This window comes from Mus pahari, chromosome 16 (assembly GCF_900095145.1).
Source record: "Mus pahari chromosome 16, PAHARI_EIJ_v1.1, whole genome shotgun sequence".
Lineage (NCBI taxonomy): Eukaryota > Metazoa > Chordata > Mammalia > Rodentia > Muridae > Mus > Mus pahari.
The window spans coordinates 46,306,972-46,322,716 of NC_034605.1; the positions used below are offsets into that span (position 1 = coordinate 46,306,972).

The 15,745-nt window shown below is 42.5% G+C and overlaps 2 protein-coding genes across 7 annotated transcripts in view; one reads left to right on the forward strand and one right to left on the reverse strand.

Annotated features, from left to right (window-relative positions):
- The first annotated feature begins 2,778 nt into the window (after positions 1-2,778).
- On the forward strand, positions 2,779-11,408 carry Nol7 (nucleolar protein 7). 6 transcript variants are annotated; one of them, XR_003845371.1, is made up of 10 exons: positions 2,791-3,055; positions 3,148-3,208; positions 3,683-3,741; positions 4,870-4,898; positions 5,126-5,207; positions 5,558-5,679; positions 5,761-5,838; positions 6,030-6,143; positions 8,000-8,096; positions 11,122-11,408. XR_003845371.1 is itself a non-coding variant. In XM_029547308.1 (9 exons), exons 1-8 carry the CDS (start codon positions 2,802-2,804, stop codon positions 6,107-6,109), a joined length of 765 nt encoding a protein of 254 aa, XP_029403168.1. In that variant the 5' UTR covers positions 2,791-2,801; the 3' UTR covers positions 6,110-6,143; positions 11,122-11,408. The 6 variants fall into 6 exon arrangements, 4 of the variants coding, with proteins under 4 accessions (XP_021071116.1, XP_029403168.1, XP_029403169.1 ...); XR_003845372.1 differs by having other exon boundaries at positions 11,186-11,408; XM_029547308.1 differs by lacking the exon at positions 8,000-8,096.
- Ranbp9 (RAN binding protein 9) overlaps positions 6,938-15,745 on the reverse strand; it is a 74,557-nt gene continuing 65,749 nt past the window's right edge. Inside the window, exons 14-15 of the mRNA XM_021215456.2 lie at positions 10,902-11,013; positions 6,938-7,931 (exon numbers count right to left, since the gene is read on the reverse strand). Of these exons, the coding sequence (XP_021071115.1) occupies positions 7,801-7,931; positions 10,902-11,013 (243 nt within the window). The 3' untranslated portion in view covers positions 6,938-7,800. The remainder of the gene's footprint in view (positions 7,932-10,901; positions 11,014-15,745) is intronic.

Below are 15,745 nucleotides of genomic sequence, written 5' to 3' on the forward strand. Positions count from 1 at the left end.
GGACACTGCAAATCCAGGATGAAAGCAGATGTGCTGCCTCTAAGGAAAGGAAGTGATGGGTGACCTTTGCGTCACATCATAAGTGAAGGAGTTATTGTGTCTGCCAGAGCTACGGGTCCCTGAGAGGATGGCCTTTTTTTTTTTTTTTTTTTTTTTTTTTTTTACCTTGCAATAAAGTAGCAAGAACTCTGTTCTGCCTTTGAGTTCTGCCTGTTGATGCAGCAGGGGCCTGAATGAGAAGGATGAAAGGCCCAGAGGGAAGCCATGGCCACTAACAAAGAGGATAAAGGACATAAGAAATGTTCTCCTTTGGAACCAGTCAGTTCTCCAGGTAACCATGCACCTGGTCCGCCTCTCCTCAGCCCCTTCGGAATTCCATTTGTTTTAATATCCTGGGTTTGTCAATAGTTACATGGCTATGACCAAAGTACCCGAGAAAACTTAAAAGAATTTGAAAGGTCCATCTCGGCTCACAGTTCAGAGGATGGCATCTCAGCAAGGAAGACCTGGGGGTAGGGAATGGCTTGGTCTGCGGCTGCGCAGGAAGCAGAGCCAGGGACCCCCAGTACTCCATTCGCTTTCCCTTTTCCCTAAGATTACAGTTCGCTCCTCCCATTCAGGGTATTTCTTCCTCAGCGAATCCTCTCTGGGAACTCGCTACTGGCAGGCACATGGAAAAGGTATGCCTCACTGTAGCCTTAGGTGTTTGCCGAACCCTGCATGGCCCGGTACTGGAAAGCTGAAGGGAGCAAGTTGGAAACGAAGAAGAGATGACAGACATCGGAATAAATGCCAGGAAGGCATAGAGAAAAGCTGGGTTTGGGTGGGTTGCATCACTTGGATGGAGGCCACCTCCTAGGGACTGAGCATGTTTATTATGGGTAGAAGAAGGAGTTGGAGTTCAACAGTCTCTATGGGAAGACTGGAGGGGGGCAGTCTCAGGTTGCAGTCACCCACGAGGAGGGAGCTGCCTGCCCTTGCTAATTTTTGCACACACTGTCAACATTGGCACAGGAAGCCTTTGCCATTTCCCTGAACCAGACCCAGGGAAGGCTTTGCCACTGGGGCATTAGGGTCCTTGACACTGACGTGGCTGGTCCCATGTCAACAATACTCATTCACTCGGGTCTTCGTGGCTCCCCACAGGTGTTTGTTAGTCCAATCACGTTGACATTTAAAATGATCTACCGCAGGCAACAAGGGAGAGTTGCGTGTACCATAGGTGGCAGTCATTTGTAACAAATCCTAAAAGTTCTTTGTGAGAAGTAGATTATCTGACCAACTGGGAGTCCAGAGAAGTAGCCTGGCAGCCCGAGGGTCACACTGTAGGTGGTGAGCCAAAGCCAGGGAACTGGTTATAATTTCAGTGATACTTTTTGAAGGTGTCTGTCTGTCTGTCTGTATGCAATGGCTATGCATACTGCAGGGGCCAAAGCCCTTGGAGCCCCTAGAACTAGTTATAAGTGGGTACGTGCTGCTTGACATAGGTACTAGAAACTGAACTCAGGTTCTCTGGAAGAGCAAGCAGTTAAGTTCAAGTTGCCTTAACGGCTGAGCCCTGCCCTATGTGACACTTCTAGTGCGGCTTTTACACCTATCGTGTGCTTTTGGTAGGTTGTCACCCGGCTTCAGCTAAACCTTTCTCAGTGCTAGTTACTGTAGGGGTCAGCACGCTGAGGCAAACATTTGCTTTCTTGAGATAGGTTTCACTTTAGCTCAGGCTAGCCTGGACTCTAAGATGTTCTTGCTTCAGCTTCCCCAGTGCTGGGATTTCAGGCGGGATTACTCTGCCCGACTCTGAGAATGTTTTTCATTTGTATTTTCTATCTGACCGAGCCCAGACGTTTCAGAGCCACCCTCCCCATCCTTCTCTGCCTACTCTGTCTCTAGCAGTTCTTGTTTTGTTTTGTTTTGTTTCTGAGACAAGGTTTCTCTGTGTAGTCTTGGCTTTCCCGGAACTCACTCTGTAGACCAGGCTGGCCTAGACTCACAAGAGATCCTCCTGCCTCTGCCTCCCACCACTGGGATTTAAGGCATGCGCCATCACTTATACGCCTTGTTTTGATCTTTTTGTCCATACTTACTTTTTTTTTTTTTTAATTGGAAATTGTTTCTAAACAAGAAGGGGGGAAAATAGGGTTTAGGAATTAGGAAGTATATATGTTAACAAACCATTTGCCGAACATATAGTGTGACATCAGAAATCAATGACTTTAGAATGGTATGTGACTACCATTCAGTCAGTCAGCCAGGTGACTTGAGTATTTAGAGAATAGTGTAACTAAACATGCCATGGTCCTTGGGTGGGACGTTGAAAGTCAACCGTTCTGCGTAGGGGAACACATATCAGAGAGGACAGCTCATCCAAACGCACGGATAGATTAGGGAATGACGAATCATTTCCTACTGTATAGTGGGTAAAAGACATCACGTGGGCCATGTAGTCCCAAAAAATATATGGGCGGGGACTGCGGGGGGCGTGTCGTACACAATACACACAGGGATGCATCTCACAAGCAACGACGGTCATTCATTCCGTATTTATTATACCTTTGCCTCTGTTCCATAGATCTAAGCAACCTGGGGACAAAAAAAAAAAAAAAAAAAAGGCGACACAGAGCAGCACGAAGCCGCGCCCCCTTTTCCCCCAGTCTCCAGGTTTCAGCCATGAGAAGCTCCGCCCTCCCGCGCACGCGCCTCCGCACCTCTCGCGGCCTCCGAACCAGCAGGAGGCGTGGCGAGCGCGCTCCGCGGGCGGCTGCTTCCGAGTCAAGGGTCAGACCGCCGCCTTTCCGTTGGCCATGGTGCAGCTCCGGCCGCGCTCGTCGCGTATTCCCGCGCCGGCTGAGGCGATGGTGGACGAGGACCAGGCGGCCTCGGAGGAGGAGGAGGCGGAGCACGGCCTGCTGCTCGCGCAGCCCAGCAGCGGCGCGGCCGCCGAGCCGCTGGACGAGGAGGAGGACGGGGACGACGAAGCCCCGGAGGAGCTGACTTTCGCCAGCGCCCAGGCGGAAGCCCGGGAGGAGGAGCTGCGCGTGCGCGCGAGTACTCGGAGGTGCGGCGCCCGGGGATGCCGGCGCCCGGGGATGCTGGGGCCTCGGGAATCCTTAGGTTCGGCACGCGCTGACCCGACTCCTTTCCTTCCAGGGATAAAACGCTGTTAAAGGAGAAGAGGAAACGGCGCGAGGAGTTGTTCATCGAACAGAAGGTTGGACGCGGGACGGGTCGCTTTGTAAACACGGCCGGGGCTAGCGCTCCTTTTAGGATCGGGTACTGGAGAGGTGCAAGGGCCTTTGATGTTTCTTGGAGTCTGCCCTAATTCCAAGTGGCCGTGGAAGCACCAACACCCATCTGGCCCTGACATTGAGTCTTACTGGCTTCTGGAGGTAGTGATGTTTGCTTGAGTCTTTAAAATTCTAAACTGGAGCTAATGATTACTTATTTCGCACCCCAGAGATCTGATTTCGAGTGGCCATGCCTAATTCTTTTCAATTCATAACAGGGATACTTGAACGTTGAGCTACTTTAGGTAAAATGACAGAGAATGTATTGGGCTTTATAAACCCAGTCTTATTGTTGTCGGCAGCAGGAAAGTATTCACAGATTGGCCCGAATGAGTAACGTTAAAAGTATCTCCAGGTACCTCACTTTAACTTGTCTTCAAATGTCTTTATCCCCAAAGAAAAGAAAGCTGCTTCCAGATGCTGTTTTAGAGCAGCTAACGACAGCTTCAGAGGCTGAGTAAGTATCGCGCTTTCTACGTGCATAAAGTCTGTAGACCCGAAGAAATTCTCCCCAAACTTAAAATCTACATAGTGGTTTTGGAGTTCCTCAACTTTGTCCAGCAAGATAGATGGTAAATAAGTGACTGAGAACATTTAGTGTTGCAGCAGGCACTTAACCAAAGCTTCTAAAACCCAGAATTTTCTTAAGCTTGTTCTACCTGCCGCCACCCATTCTCTGTTCTTCATTTAGCAGCAGCGTTGCTAGTACTTAAAACCCAAAGCTTGAGTTCCATTTGTCTTTAGTCTGTGAGGTAAGTCCTGCTGCATTTACTTCTCTCAGCACTCCTGGGTGCATTCTTTTTGTTTTTCTAGACAGGGTCTGTGTAGCCCTGACTGCCCTGTAACTCGCGCTCTGTGGACCAACCAGGCTGGCCTCAAACACAGATTTGCCTGCCTGTGCCTCTTGGCGCTGGGATTAAAGGTGTGCACCACCACACCTGGCCTTAGAACATTCTAAGTTCTCAAGTCTTTTTTTTTTTTTTTTTTTTAAATCAGAATAATAGTTCCAAATTGTTGGTTACTTTTCCATAGTTATTCAGATTTTTTCTCTTTAATTTATTAGATATTTTCTTCATTTACATTGTAAATGCTATCTTGAAAGTCCCCTATACCGTCCCCCCACCCCCGCCCTAATTAATCAGATCTTTAATCCATGAGGCACTTAAGCAGATGTTCCCATCTGTACAGGCATCTGTCCTTTCTCTTCCAGGAAGTTGAGTCACTCTGTAGGTACCTAGAACTCATCCTTGGTCTCCAGTGTCCAAATTGTTGTCTAAATCCAGTTTCTCAATACTATGAGACTAGCACCAGCCTTTACTTGATCTTTGGAATGCTAAGTTAAACAGTTCTGAGTTTCTGGTATTATTAAACATACTCTCTGGATGCCTACTAACAGTGCTCAGATTTAAGTTCTGAAGACAACCCATGTTAGTCAAATGATTGGGAGTTGTGGAAGTGCTGTGTGGCTCAGTGAGGAAAGATTAAAGGCAGGGGTCATGAAAGCCAGAGAGGATCTTGGGTACTTGTTTTGAGTATTCTCTATTGCCTGCCAGTCCCATCTTTCGTTTTTTTTCTCCTTCCACAGCATAAAGAAATCACCAGAAAACGTAAAAGGTATGAATTGTCCTTGGTTAAGTAACTTCATGTAATGGTAAAGTGCATGTGCAGGAATTTTTGGTTATTTGTGGTCCTTAGGCCTGCCCAAAGTTGGCTTAAGCCTGTTCTCCACTATTTCTTCAAAATAAAACCTGCACTCACATGAAATGTAGTCACTGAAGTAACTTCTACTAAGTGTTAATTTATATACATACTATTCACAAAGTGGATCTCATTTTTTTCAGTTAATTTGAAAAAGAAAAGTGAACAGCATGCAAAAGGAAGAAATTCCAAGAAAGTTAAAGTACAGAACGTGCAGTCTGTTGGGTAATGAGTTTTGTTCCGTTGTTCCCTATGGGATGCAGTTTCCGTGTATAGTATTGGATTACTTGTAGAAAAGTATCAGTTTTGATAGTAATAAAGTGAGATCATGTAGGGGGGGTTAGGAGTCAGTCCCTGCCTTGTATTTGTGAAGCCCTGGGTTTGACACCACCCTAACCCCATCTACCATAAGGAAGGAAAAAGTTGGGTTGGGTTAAGGATGTGGCCAAGTGGTACAGTACTTAAGTGTATGGGAGCCACCTTGGGTTGGCCGTCCCCAGCATCATACACAGAGTTATGCAGGAGAACAAGCATGTACCCTCTAACTTATTTTGACCTTTTGTATTGATCACCAGTCAGACTAAAAGCTACATGGCTGTAAGGCTTAAAGATGAAGATCTGAGAGATTCAAGGCAAGAGGCAGCCAAACACTTCATCCACAGTTGTTTATATGGTTCAGATTCCAAGAGGACTACTGGTAATTTTCTTACGGACTATGCCTGTCTCTCCCTTAGTTTCTCACAATGACAAAGCAATGATACGTGATTCTTCCCCTTAGTAAACAAGTTCCTGTCTCTGAACAATAAGAGGTTACCAGTGAAAAAGGCTGCAGCCCAGTTTCTGAATAGCACCTGGGGTAAGACAGAGCTTTCATCTGTTGGCTTTAGTAGTTTTCACAAAGGCAATGTCTTTGGGGGGAGGGGGGGGTCGTGGTTTTAATACTGCTTTAATAGCACCCGTTTGTGTAAACTAGAGGCCGGACGTGGGTTCTTGGGTTTTGAATACCTGTTGACTGTTTTTACACCTGGAGCTTCTGTTCTCTTGTAGGTGCTCAGAAACAACAAAATGCTAAGAGGTTTAAAAAACGGTGGATGGCCAAAAAGATCAAGAAGAAAACTTATAAGTGAATCAAAGTCAAGTTAAATGAAGAACCTGTATTTTGTATGTATAGATTTTAATGTTACTTGGTGTAGAGAGGGTTCATTTCTCAAAATCTAGTCACTGATAAATCATTGTAAAGGATCATTATAAAAATCATAAACATTTTTGTTTTGGAAAACAGCTGGTCACATTTCTTTTCTAGAACACAACAATTGAGTGCCCTGAAGGGAGAATCAGTTAAAGAGGAATCTTCACCTTTTGAGTGGCCACAGGAGGGAGGGATAACCAGAAACCATTCATCACGTCTTTTTAGTACAGCTGAAAAGCTATTCTGGTGTTATTGATGTGATTCCTGTTGTCAAGGAATAAGAAGTCATTGTTAAAAAGCACAGTGTAAAAAAACAAAAAATCCAAAGAACAGGTAAATAAAAATCTGTTGGAGAAGACTTCAACCTCAGCTAGTACCTTTGTCTAGCCATGGACGAAATTCTTCTGAAATAGGTGTTTTTGTTCTTTAAAGAGAAAGGTAGGGGTGTGTGTGTCACACACATACCTGGTGTGTCAGGAGACAATTTATTATATTGATTCTTCCCTACCCAATGTGTGTTCCAGACCTGCTGAGCAATCTTGCCAGCTCTGGAACAGCTTTTCAGATTTTCTTTTTAACTAGTTTGGGGGTTTTGCTTGGTTGACAGTTACTTGTTAAGTTCTTATTTTTCTAATTCCATGCACAATGAAAGGTTTTAACTAATGCAGTTACCTAAAGGTAGTCTTAGTCTGTAGAACTTAGACTGACAGTAAGACTCTAAGCAGTGTATGAGAACCTAATACATAAAATTCAACTGACACTAATATCTGTAGAAGTAAATTTTTAATGGCTGGTTAATTATATCACTACATTTTTATTGCAATATAGTACTCATTTAAGCACTTAAAAATGGAAGGTGTACAAAGATTAAATTAAGACACAGTAAATTGACTAAATATTTGGTTTTTATATAAATAAAGGTCATAACCACACTGTTGACATGTAATACTGTTATAATACAACAGTTAAACTTGTGAGTCTACAACAGAAGTCATCTGTAGTTAAACAGGAAACAAAGTTGAAAAAGACCATGTTAAAACAAAAACTACTGGGACTAACAGGTTGGGATTGTAAGTAGCAACAAACATACTCACTCAGCTCCTGAGTATTTCAAGTTTTACAGTACACATTAAAAATGATTTCTTCCATCAACACTATTAATTCAAACTGTCAGATGTTTATGCATTTTGCAAGTTACACTGATTGAATGCTTACACAGGAGCGGGGGTCGGAACAGCTCCCAATTTGTAGTTTACATCACCCACATGCTAACACAAACACAACTTGTTCCATTTCCTTCCCCCTTCTCCCCCCAACAAAGAAGGCAGGATTTTTGGTTTCTTTTAGGTAATTGTTTTAAAGGATTTCTGATGATCAATTTGAACGTCTGAAATTCAGTAATATTTAACTCTTAGACAACTAAGAGGTTAAAAGATGGAAAATATTTTCTCCTAACACTAAGTTAGAAAATCATTTGCATCATGCTGTAAACTAGGAAGCAATGTAAAGCGACAAAAACCTGTCCCCAGTACATAATTAAAAAAAATCTAAATTTCAAATCAGCAGAGCCGGTCTACTTCCATGTTGACTATTTGCCACAATGTAAGTGTGAGCTCTTGAAGTGCATAGCTAATGTAGGTAGTCTTCCACTGTGGCAAATGCACAGGATCCGATTCCTGATCGAGCCATCAGTCCCAGACACTGTGTGGCCTGTCCCATGGCTAGGGCAAGTGGAGGTTGCTTTGGCAGATTGTGGGTTTCTAAGGAAAAAGGATTAGAAAATGAAAATAGCAATTAACAACCATTTTAAAAATCATCTCTCAATCAGGGCAATACAATATTTGCTACATCAGTGTCTGAGGATCTGAACTATCTGACTAGCAAAGCAGATTGATATTTCTAAGAAATGTTCTTGGAGAATGAAGGTATTTTTTTTTTTATTTTGTTTTTTGATACATGGTCTCACTTTGTTTTCCTGTCTGTCCTGGAACTCAGAGATCCTTGTTAAAATATATATTCAGCCTTTTACTTCTCTGTGACATTGATGGAAAAGATGCAAAGAGGAAACTCTACCATCCATCTACTTAGGCAAGGTCAGCTGACAGTAACAAGAAAAGGCAGTATGGGCTGGGTGGTGGTGGCACACACCTTCAATCCCAGCACTTGGGAGGAAGAGGCAGGTGGATTTCTGAGTTCCAGGACAGCCAGGACTAAACAGAGAAACCCTGTCTCGAAAAAACAACAACAAAAAAGGCCTGTCAGAATACAGAGCAAAGCCATCCTAGAGTCAAGGAGGTTAACCTCTGATTAGTTCAAATATTTAAATAAATAGAATGTTCTTGGGTGTTACGCATCATTACCCTCAGACAGGTGTATTTTGTTTTTTGATAAGGACATTCTGTAGACCAGGCTGGCATCCACCTTCTGAGTGCTGGGAGTAAATGTGCAGTCATTACAAAGGGCAATGGGACCCAACTCTTTGGAGATGGCGTCCAAACTTTTGAAAAACTAATCAGTCCTCTGCTGGCAAATTCACAGGGACAAAACCAGGGACAATGGCTGCCAAGCCCTCTATCCGGATTATCTACAGCCTCAGCTCAGAGTTTACAAAACTCTGAAGGACTGAAGCATATAGAAAATAAGAGCATGGAGCAGACTGGTCAGAAAATACAGTCTTAATTAAAAGTGGTCTGAGGGCTAAGATTATTGAAATACTCATTTATTGATAAACACAAAGGGATATGATGATGTTTTAAGAATTGCAGGGGGCTGGTGAGATGGCTCAGCAGGTAAGAGCACTGACTGTTCTTCCAAAGGTCCTGAGTTCAAATCCCAGCAACCACATGGTGGCTTACAACCATCCACAGTGAGATCCAATGCCCTCTTCTGGTGTGTCTGAAGACAGCTATAGTGTACTTACATATAACAATAAATATATCTTTAAAAAAGAATTACAGGAAGTACCTTTGCTCACTCAAGTGAGCACCGAAGGGCATTACTATACTCTGACTAAAGGAGGCCTCTGGTTTTAATCATCTTTTAGGATATCTACAACACACAATACATTATGCATTACATATGTCTGCTCATGAGTAGCAAAAGATAGTTTAACTTTATCGTTTTTAATACAAATATAAGCATTCTTCATAGATTTCTCCACCCCACCCTAGCTCTGTAGGCGTGACTGGCCAGAAAGTCTCTTATGTAAAACCTGCTGGCTTCAAACTCAGAGACCTGCCTGCTTGCCTAGAGTTGAAGAACTCAAGAAATTAAAAACCGCTACAAGAAAGTTAGCCACTTCAGAAACTCTTAAGTTCATTGCCTAAAACAGTAATCAGAATCAATTATTATTACATTTTCTTATTTTTGCTAACACAAGCTGATCTTATTTAGCCACTGAAAATACAACACACAAACCAAATTTGTATTATTCTACACACATCCTAATTTAAGAAACTAACACAAAAGCCACTATTCTTTTTTTTTTTTTTTTTTGGTTTTTCGAGACAGGGTTTCTCTGTATAGCTCTGGCTGTCCTGGTACTCACTTGGTAGACCAGGCTGGCCTCGAACTCAGAAATCCGCCTGCCTCTGCCTCCCGAGTGCTGGGATTAAAGGCCTGCGCCACCAGGCCCGGCGTAAAAGCCACTATTCTTATACAAATGGCAGTATTGGCCCTTATCATTGGATTAAGGATAAATATAAGCACTCCATCCATGCCTTCTTTTACATTTTTGTAAGATGAACATTAGCCTTCAATCCAAGTACCAGTGTCTAGAACTCATGTAACAGTTAAGATTCTAAACCTCACCAGGCCAAAATTCAGCACAAACTTATAAACTGGACTGGAGTCTCATTTTACTGGGGTAGATGTAAAGTAACCCTTGATCTAAATTACCTCTGAAGAAAACAGTTTAGAAATTAGGCTTCATGTGCAGGTCAATCCTGTGACATTTCATAGGAGTGTAACTACAGAATTTACATAAAAGTATTCAGTATGTAATTACTATTAACATCACTGCAGTGACAGAGAAACTAACCAGACAGCACCCCACTTCCCATATACACTGACAAAGCCTTACTACTTACTTGGTCTGCTTAATTTAAAAGCAAATGTCCAGGGGTTGTTGGTACTGCTTATGTCTTAAGCACAGGAGCTATGAAATGGGGAGCTCAGGTACCCTTACTCCTTAGGGTGACTCCAGCTTTGATTCCTGAGTTATCTCTTCAAGTACTCCCTTCTAGCCTCACTTTCCCATGAAGCAACTATCAGAACTCATTGGAAATGTGCCCAAATTTCTTTCACAGCAGCCAAACCAAGTTTTGGTCAGTCTATTAAACATAGCTACGGACATAGAAAAGTTCTGTACCTTCCTATATTGTCAGTATTCACCTTTCTCACTTGAGCTAGTGAAGGTCATGTTTAACTCAGTATTTCCTACTTCCACAACTCAGCCCTAATGACATACACTTGGAAAAACAAAAGGCTATTATTCCCAACCATGTCCATATCCTCTTCCATACAGGAGGAGCAGCAGCTTAGGCCAAGTAGATGAGAGAATTTAAAAGAAGAATGCCCGTGATTCCCATTCCCAAAATGGACAGAGTGCCTTTTCAGTACGGTTTTTCATTTAGACACAAAGACTGCCCAAACACCTCATTCTAAATGGAAAGACTCAACTCTTGAGAGAAATGTACCTGAAGTCTAGATGACTTGCTTTAGTTACTTACCTAGTATTGCACTGTTAAGAGCAGAGCACACAGGTTCTCTCTGAATTGGGTCAAGCTGATTTCCAACTGGACTATTCCAAGGATCCGAATATGCTAGTAAGCTAAATGCGTCCTGTTGAAACAATGTCAGTATGTTCACAGCGGCTCCAGGTTGAAAGGTTAAGATAGTCTTAAAACACTGGGTGACTATATCCTTTAAACTCATGTTTTTATGTTTCAGAACACAGCAAAGTCTAACTGGCTTCCACTTTTCTTGTTTATTTCTGCCATTCCTCTACCACAAGCAAACCAGGGAAATTAACCAGCTCTGAAGGAATGGGATAATACTGATGAAGGAAGATACAAAACATCCAGATGCTTGCTCACGTATTACCTCTGATGTCAATTTGACACCAATGGATAAGCCCTGCCTTATTTTTGGACAAATGTGGGAACTGGAGAGATTTCATTGACCACCATCTCAAGTTTAATAGTAGAAGAATAATAAAAGCCAAGATGGATCTTGTAGACTCCAGTATATTATTTCCAGCTATCCTGAAGCAACTTGTCTTACAGCTTTAAAACAACTGGCACATAGCTTCCTCTTTCCTTTACTTTACCATGGGAGGCAAATGATAGATTCAGACACTGCTTCAAGTCCAAGCTGTACTACTTGCTAGCTTTGTGGCCCTTTACCAAAAAAACCAAACAAACAAAAAAACCAGACTGTCCTAATGCCAGTTTCATCTTCTGATTGTGATTTGGGTGATTACAAAGAGAAGATACTGCACAGAAAGAATTGTGTGAGAACCAATGAAATTAGCAACGTCCCATGGTGGTCTGAGTGAGAATGGTCCTTGTAGGCTATGTTTGAAAGCTTGGTACCCAGTTAATGGAACTGTTTGGAGAGAATTAGGTGTGCTTAATGGAAAAGGTAGTTACTAGGATTGGACCTTGCAATTTCAAAAGTCTATACCAAAGCCCAGTATCTCTGCTGCTGCCTGTGGACCAAAAATGTAAGGCTCTCACAGCTGGCATTTCAGCACCAAGCCTGTTTGCTTCTTACATGATCTTGGGCTAACCCTCATGTGAACCAGCCCCAATCAAACTGTAAGAATTGCCTTGATAATGGTGTCTCTTCATAGCAACAGAACAGTAACTAAGACAACTAAGGCAGTTCCAGTGTTTCTGTATTTGCCAAGTCAATAGCCTCACCTAGAGTAATATTCCACACACATATACAAGGGAATAAATATAAAATGGACAAGACACTGCAGCTCGGGCTGGAGAGATGGCTCAGCAGTTAAGAGCACTGACTGTCTTCCAGAGGTCCTGAGTTCAATTCCCAGTAACCACATCTGTAATGAGATCTTATGCCCTCTTCTGGTATGTCTGAAGACAGCTACAGCGCACTTACATAAATAAACCTTTGAAAAAATAAGAAGTGACAGCAGTGCAGACACAGACAAATGAAGGGTTATAAACAGAGGTTATAAACTGGGAACCACAGCACCCTGAAAATGATGAATGTTACAATTTCTGAAGAACATCTAGATTTAGCTGCTCAAGCATATTTCCCTTATTCAACATTGCTTCATGTCTTTGCTAAAGTAGGTTTGGGGGTAGGGAAATGCTTGTTGGTCAGTTGTATTCAGGCTTATGTCTTCCACACAGTCCATGATAAAATCTGAAGTTAGTCTGAGGCTATAAAAATGGAACACACATGTCTCCAAATACATACATGACTTATCCCCCTGGCCTTTATTACTGAATATTTCATTCAGGTTAGACTGCCCAATCACAATGAAAGTTCTAGAAACACAGAAGTTTCTTAATATACCATTTAGAGTTACTGGTAACTACTCATAGGTATTGGATGTAAGAAAGCTTCTATGTACCTGTGTGGTAACAGTAACTGCTCTTCATGATACTGACCATGCTTTCGTGTCCAATAGATGAAGTAGTTCTCTTGCTTATCCCACAACCTCCAGCTTACTGTTCAAGAAAACAGTTTATTATCCCACAGAGCTAACTTATTAGTCATATTACTTCCAAGACTGATCAATACTAATTTACCCTGCAAACAACAGCCTGCAAACCACAGCCATCGGATAAGATGTGGCATCCCCACTGTGCAGCTACATTTTAAACGTTGTCAAGAATATGTCCAATGAGCAACTAGTACATAGACTCAAATTTAAACTAGGCATGGATCTACACCCTGACACCACCAAAAAGGCAGAAATCTCACCCCCCTTTAGTATTTAAAAATAAAAACTCACAGAAATGATAACTGTAATAAATTATTGTTGGCCAATATTTTACATTTCAGGCACTCAAAGATGACCTCAATTGCTTTCACCGCAGGTTGATATGCCCATCCTACAGATTTTATCTGAGGCATCTTAGTTTAAGATGGGAGATGAAGATCACACAGTAATGTAAGATAGAGGGGTTCCCGCTGAGTTACTAGTCTACACATTAATAAGAGCTCAAATTTTACTTGTAGTTTGGTGAGTACAGCTGCTAGACAGGGCACAAACATCAACAACCAGAACCTAGTCAGTGCTTTTAGCATATTTCTACTGACCTAATGGTAAACTGAGGCTAATGATGAAAATGTTTTTCATAGAGAGGTGATGGGACTTTAGAAAAAGGAGCCTGACAGGTATTAGACTTGACTTGATAAGACTCACAGAGCAGCACGACTTAGAGGGTCTCAACCTTCCTAATGCTGTGACCCTTATGTCAGTTCCTCATGTTGTGATCACAAATTATTTCCCTGGGGCTGGTGAGATGGCTCAGTGGGTAAGAGCACCCGACTGTTCTTCCAAAGGTGCAGAGTTCAAATCCCGGCAACCACATGGTGGCTCACAACCATCCTTAACAAGATCTGACTCCCTCTTCTGGAGTGTCTGAAGACAGCTACAGTGTACTTACATATAATAAATAAATCTTTAAAAAAAAAAATTATTTCCCTGCTACTCCGTAACTGTCATTTTGCTACTGTTATGAATTGTAATGTAACTATCTGATATGCAGGAGATCTGACAGGTGACCCCCAAAGGGGTTGTGACCCACAGGTTGAGAACTGGTGGCTTAGAAACAGTAAAGTTGAGAACGCCAGCATCAAACTCCCAAGCATAAGCACCTAGGAGAGCTCAAGGTTAAGGAAGACAACTGAAACCAGCAGAGTGGTAGGAACGCCCTCCCTGCTGAGGACGCTGTGCAAACAAGCTCTTGTCAGACTCCAGCGCTGCCTGCCCAGAAGCTGGGACAAGGCCCTAGTGCTGCCCCTGTAATCCATTCCCACCGCTGCTTCCCTGCCACAGAGGATCCGGAATGTAAGCCACATGGAGCCACTCAAGAGCCTTTTCAGTCATTTCTAACATTGATCTCACTGCAAAATCTTCAAAGAAACCAAGACGCATGTATATAAAAGTGCCACAGAAACACAACAGCCATGCACAGAAGACAGCAAGTCACACAGCCACCTCAAACTATCTGGAGATGACGGGGAGAAATACTAGTGAGGCCCTGTTTTAAAAGGTGCCACTGTAATTGCCAACACATGTGGTCATAAGACACACACTTGAAGGAAATACAGTGCCACTACAGGTTATGCTTCATTACAGAAAAAAAGATTGTCTCAGTGGAAGTTAACTTCTGTGGGAAATGTAGAGTCACCAAGTACTCAGTTTTGACTTAATAGCCAGAACAGTTTCTAGACAGTGTGAATCCTGGCTGGCTCTTTCTCTGTCAGTCACTGCACTGAAGGCTCCTTGAGTCCATGACTGAATCATCCTGCTAACATTCAAGAAATGGTTGGCAAACCAACCAATCCAGGCAGCTTCCTCAGGAGCTATTGGAAGGAACAGGCTATAAGGAACAAAAAAATAAAGATGGTATAAAAAGAGGAAAAGAAGACTGGACACCTCGAAGGACAGAGGTCCAAAGGACACTCTGGGCCAACCACAAACAGCTACAGGAACTCCATAGTCACTTAACTTCAGGGTGGTGCAAATAAAGGTTAACAGAACCCTGCTCCAGAAAACCAAAAAGCCCTGGCTGTCCTGGAACTCTGTAGACCAGGCTGGCCTCAAACTCAGAAATCCGCCTGCGTCTGCCTCCTGAGTGCTGGGATCAAAGGCGTGCGCCACCAGACCCGGCTTTCTTCCTGACTTCTTACAAATTAGTTAAGCTGCTTATCTCTAGCCAAAGCAAGGTAAGTTTGGGAAAATGAGGAGGAAAGAAGTCAGAAGTGCAATTATCTTTAGGCAAAGATGAACTTTTCACATAATGACACTTTCTGAGTTTCATGTTAAACCAAAGACATAGTGAGATTATGGGAATATAATCATAACTATTCAAAGGTAGCAGATAAGCACACATTCCTTCATTCAGTTTAGAAAAGTTGAGAGTATATACAGTCAGGTGACTTGAGTGTAAGAAAACCTAGAATTCTTGAGCACATTTCATATCTCAAATATCACTTAAATGAGACATTTCCAATAGTGTGGTCCAGAGACAGTGTTTAGGCTACTTTCAAGGAGGTGTCAAGCTCAAAAGCACTCACATTTTCCTTGCCCTTTTCACTTACATTGCTCAAAGGTCTGATTTATGGACGCCATGCAGTAGCAGGTATAAGACTATAGCTCACCTACTATATTAGAGATAACCCCCAAATAAAAATAATGCTAATTCTCATTTAAGTAGGGGTATATTTTTTAAAAAGATTTTAAAATGAGTATTTCCAGTTTTGGAAATGTTTTAACTTCTAGTACCATATATACCAGTAGATGTAACACATTTAAGCAAAAACCACTGGAAAACAACACACTCTCTCTCTCTCCCCTCCCTCCCTC

Coding starts and splice junctions, on each gene's coding strand:
- Nol7 (XM_021215457.1), top strand. CDS start 2,802: ATGGTGCAGCTCCGGCCGCGCTCGTCGCGTATTCCCGCGCCGGCTGAG. Junction 3,742..4,869: donor ACGACAGCTTCAGAGGCTGA/GTAAGTATCGCG, acceptor CTCCTTCCACAG/CATAAAGAAATCACCAGAAA. Junction 5,208..5,557: donor CAGAACGTGCAGTCTGTTGG/GTAATGAGTTTT, acceptor ATTGATCACCAG/TCAGACTAAAAGCTACATGG.